This window comes from Corvus brachyrhynchos, unplaced genomic scaffold (assembly GCF_000691975.1).
Source record: "Corvus brachyrhynchos isolate BGI_N302 unplaced genomic scaffold, ASM69197v1 scaffold61, whole genome shotgun sequence".
NCBI classification, from domain to species: domain Eukaryota; kingdom Metazoa; phylum Chordata; class Aves; order Passeriformes; family Corvidae; genus Corvus; species Corvus brachyrhynchos.
In genome coordinates, this window is record NW_008236478.1 from 3,092,475 (window position 1) to 3,096,530 (window position 4,056).

General features: G+C 39.4%; 1 protein-coding gene across 3 annotated transcripts in view; it reads left to right on the plus strand.

Annotated features, from left to right (window-relative positions):
- WDFY4 (WDFY family member 4) overlaps positions 1-4,056 on the plus strand; it is a 125,490-nt gene that overhangs the window by 19,217 nt on the left and 102,217 nt on the right. For all 3 annotated transcript variants that reach the window (XM_017725986.1, XM_017725984.1, XM_017725985.1), the window contains exons 11-12: positions 437-627; positions 3,168-3,778. In XM_017725986.1, coding sequence (XP_017581475.1) covers positions 437-627; positions 3,168-3,778 — 802 coding nt within the window. The remainder of the gene's footprint in view (positions 1-436; positions 628-3,167; positions 3,779-4,056) is intronic.

The window sequence follows — 4,056 nt, forward strand, 5'->3', positions numbered from 1 at the left end:
AATCTTGTGGACATAGTACAGGAGTGAACTCTAGTGAATACTGGAATCCACTCAATTAACTCTGAAATCCTAGAATCATCATGTTTGTAGTATCTTGCACAGTGTAAAGGTCTTTTCAGAAACCATCAAAAAGTTCCCTTCCTAAATGAAAAAGATGCTTAAGCTGAAAACTAAGGTGTCTTTTCCTTTTCATTCATTATTGTATTGGGAAGCTGTCATCTCTGATGATTAGAAACCATGGACACCCAATCATTTTATCCCTAGTTGTTCTTGTGCCATTCAGTTTGTGTCATCTTTAGCTTAACCAGCTGCTCTCCTTACCTGTCCTGCTGTATTTGTAGAAATGTGGCACCTCACACCAACATTGAAAATCTGCCTGTAAAAACTATGAGCAAAGGATAGTTTAACTAACAAATGATAATATATTTGTCCCTAGTTGTTCTGAAGGACTATGGAATGGTGCCATATATCAAGATATTTTTGGATGATGAGTGCTACAGGAGTGCTACTCTCAGCATCCTGGAGCAGCTATCAGTCATCAATTATGAAGAATATATGAGCATTATTATTGGGGCCCTCTGTTCTTCCACTCAATGGGAACTGCATCTGAAACTAGATCTGCTGAAGGTAATTAATGTGGCTATCACTTGGGCATTGTTTTCTTGGGAACTCTCTTTTTTTCAAGATGGCAAGAGCAGAGGAAAAAAGAGCCATAGGCAAGCTCTGGATTATGGTAACTTGAGCACTTTGATTTTTAGCAATGCATGTGTGGTCAATACTTTACTCAGTATCAGATTACAAAGTATTTTGAAGACTTAAATAGTAATGCAGGAGGGAGAAATGGAAATGCTAAAGGCACAATTGTATGAACAGTTCTGTGTAATGTGACAGAGAAAGGAGAAACAAATGGGAATGAAAGTGGATATGTGGAGAGAGGATGTCAGATGTGAAGGAGTGAGATTGGAAGAGCCAGGGTAGGCATGAGATGAACAGCTTCATTCTGATAAGTTTCCATGGTTGAAACTTTGCTGTCCTTAATTTTGTCATTTCTCACAAACACTAGTATCATGTAAAAAGAGATGAGGCAATGGAAAGGAAGAACTTTATGAATGCTTGGAGAAAGAAACTAGAACTAGTCATAGCCTCTATTGACTCCAGAGTGTCTGATCCCTAAGCAATGAAACAGAGGAAAGAATCGCTGTGCTTTATTTTGGTTTAGGTCATAGGCATCCAGTTGAAAAGCAGCAATGTTGTAAGCACTGATTTTAAAATTTCATTCTACCTTCTCTATCAAGTGGGAATGAAATTAACTTTTCTGTACAATATAGCAACTGCTTCTGTGATAAAAGAACCATATTACTTAAAAAAAAATTAAAGAACAAAGTTTATAGCTTTCATTTGACAATTTGAAACAGTAAACTTTAACAATACCTGTGGAAAAGTTGAGTATGGTGTCCAAACTAATATGAAAATAAATGCAACTTCAGTGTCTAATTTTGACAAATGATAACTGTATTAAAGCATAATGTAAGCAAATGAATTTATTTTGTTTATCCATTGGGACTGTGATTGTGTTACACACAAATTCAGATTGATTTGCTAATGTATATTTAGCTGTTAAAGCCTGAGCCCAAATGCAATTAGCACTGCTGTATTCCAGTGTGACACGTGGACAATTATGAGGAATAACAAATAATGGAATGTGAGAAATAAATTCTGTTAGCAGTAACTGAGTTAGGGGGTTTCCAGCAGACATCAGTTTTATAGATTCAAGACAGAGGAATACTAACTCATAGGCGATTAAATTCTAACTGAGTTAAAGCTGGAGGAAATGTGTTTACTGTTGACCTTCTCTGGAATGTGTTAAAGCCATCCTGGTAACTTCAACTCTAAGTTATTAAATTTACTCCCTGTTCAGAAGTCTCTGCCTGGCTTGATACATTATCATACAAAACTGAATGACAGTAATAGAGTTCCCCCTACCCCTTCAGTTCTGGCAACCCTTTCTCACAGTCCTAGATCCTGTTACAGGCAGATGTATTTCTCTTAGAAACTGTTCCTCTTAAGGAGGTTGTGAAGTAAAGCTCTTCCATTGGATATCTCTTGGGAAGGTCTATATGTAAAATTAACCCTTTCCAATGTGCAAAGGTACAGTATCAAATTTGAAAACTCCCTGTACAAAATTAATTGTGCGACACCTGAAAAGCTTGGGATCAATTATATTCAAATGCAGTAGACGGTTTCCTTGCAAGCTCCTTTTTCTCATCAATTTTACTTCCACAGCTCTTAATAACTTTTCAAGATTTGTTTTAAAATGGCAAGCCCATAGCATTCAAAATTGGAAAATTATTTAAGTTGGTTTTACACATGTGTAATACTGTCAAGTGGCATTCACTTATAACCTGCTTTAAGCCTTTTGAGGTTAGATAAAATCTAATGACTTCATTGTCTTGAGATCTTACTTTTTATGGCTTTTTTCCTCTAAAGTATTGTGCAAACTTTAAAAATACCTCAGCTGAGAAAAGGTATTCTCGTCTTTCTTAATGAGGAGAGCCTGCTGCTTACAATATTCTTTGTGCCATCCTGGGTCACTGGTTTTTGGAAAGGTCCTTCTCAGTCATTTGAGCAAAAGTCTAGTGTGGGTTCTCACGTGCATTCAGGGCTGCAGGAAGACTTGTCTGTAGAGAGCTGTGCCTTCCTGCCAGTTTCTATATGAGGGTATTTACATTTAATCTTTACTTCCATTTATTTAGGGCAAAGGCAGGTTTCTTGAGAGAGTCTGAGAAGACTGATAAAAGAACAGCCAAAGATATGAAACTACCTCTGGCCAAACTGACTAGGATATGTAATGCAGGAAATTTGATTCCTTTGCTTCTTCCTGTGAGCACTGTTCCCCACCTGTCAGGCTGACTGCTTTAGCTGCTCCTAAGGGTGCTTCCAAATCTTGGTTGTATGATTCATTGGGTCTGTGGGGGAAGGGAGGAAGAGAAGTTGTGCAGTGATGACATTTATTTTGACCACCTTCCCCTTCCCCCTCCCTCCCCACCAAAGAGTGAAATTTCAGTGAAAGAATTTCGGTGCAAACTTGGAATTTTAAAATATTCTAAAGCCTCTTTGTCCTTTGATTTAAGTGCTTCTTTTGTTTCCTTTCTTCCCAATGTTTGTAGTCACTCTTGAGGATATTGGAGAGTCCCAAGAGCCATTCAGCTTTCAGAACCTGCAGTGGATTCAATGGGCTCCTGTCCCTCCTCTCAGACATGGAAGGTGCGTTGCAGGACCCTCCATCTGGGCAGTGGACAGCAGTTGGACAGAATTGTATATTGGAGCTTGTTTTCTACACACTTCAGGGGATAACTGCAGCCCTGCACCTAGACCCTGTCAACAGCAACTTCTTCCAGAGGAATGGTCTCTTTGAAAAGATGGCAGAGGATCTCGGATCACTTGGATGCTTCTGGACACGAGAGGGAAGGCAAATTCCTGTGAGCCTTGAGAAGAAAAGGACATTTGAGGAATTCTTGGATGCAGTTTTCTGTTCTTCAGAACCTTTCCCAGCGTGGCTAAAGAACAGCATTTGGATTCTGAATTTTCTTGATCGTATGGTCAAAGGAACCCTCCACCAGGAAAGCTATTTTAAGGAGAGGAAGCCAGAGATGGGAGAAGAATCAAGAGATGATCAGGAGGCACCCCAAGCTCAAGAAGAGCATCCTGTTGTTTTCAAAAGACCAGGCAACAAATTACCTGCCTCTACCTATATGCTGTGGGGAAACCCTGAAGAGAAGTAAGCTTTTATTTACTACAGAAAATATAGTACTAAGACTGGTATGTGCATTTTATGTGGTAGTATACTGAGGTAAGGTGTGATACAACCTGCCAAGAGCTAACAAATCAGTTCTGTCCCAAGTCCCAGGCCTCCAGGCAACAGAAATCTATGCTTTTGGAAAGGTAAATGATGGTAGAAGTGGGGCATAAGGATTTAGTGCAGCAGTGGGACACACAGCCCCAAGAGCTGCAGAGTTTATGTTGGAGATTCTGACACCTGAAATGTGGGCGCCGGAA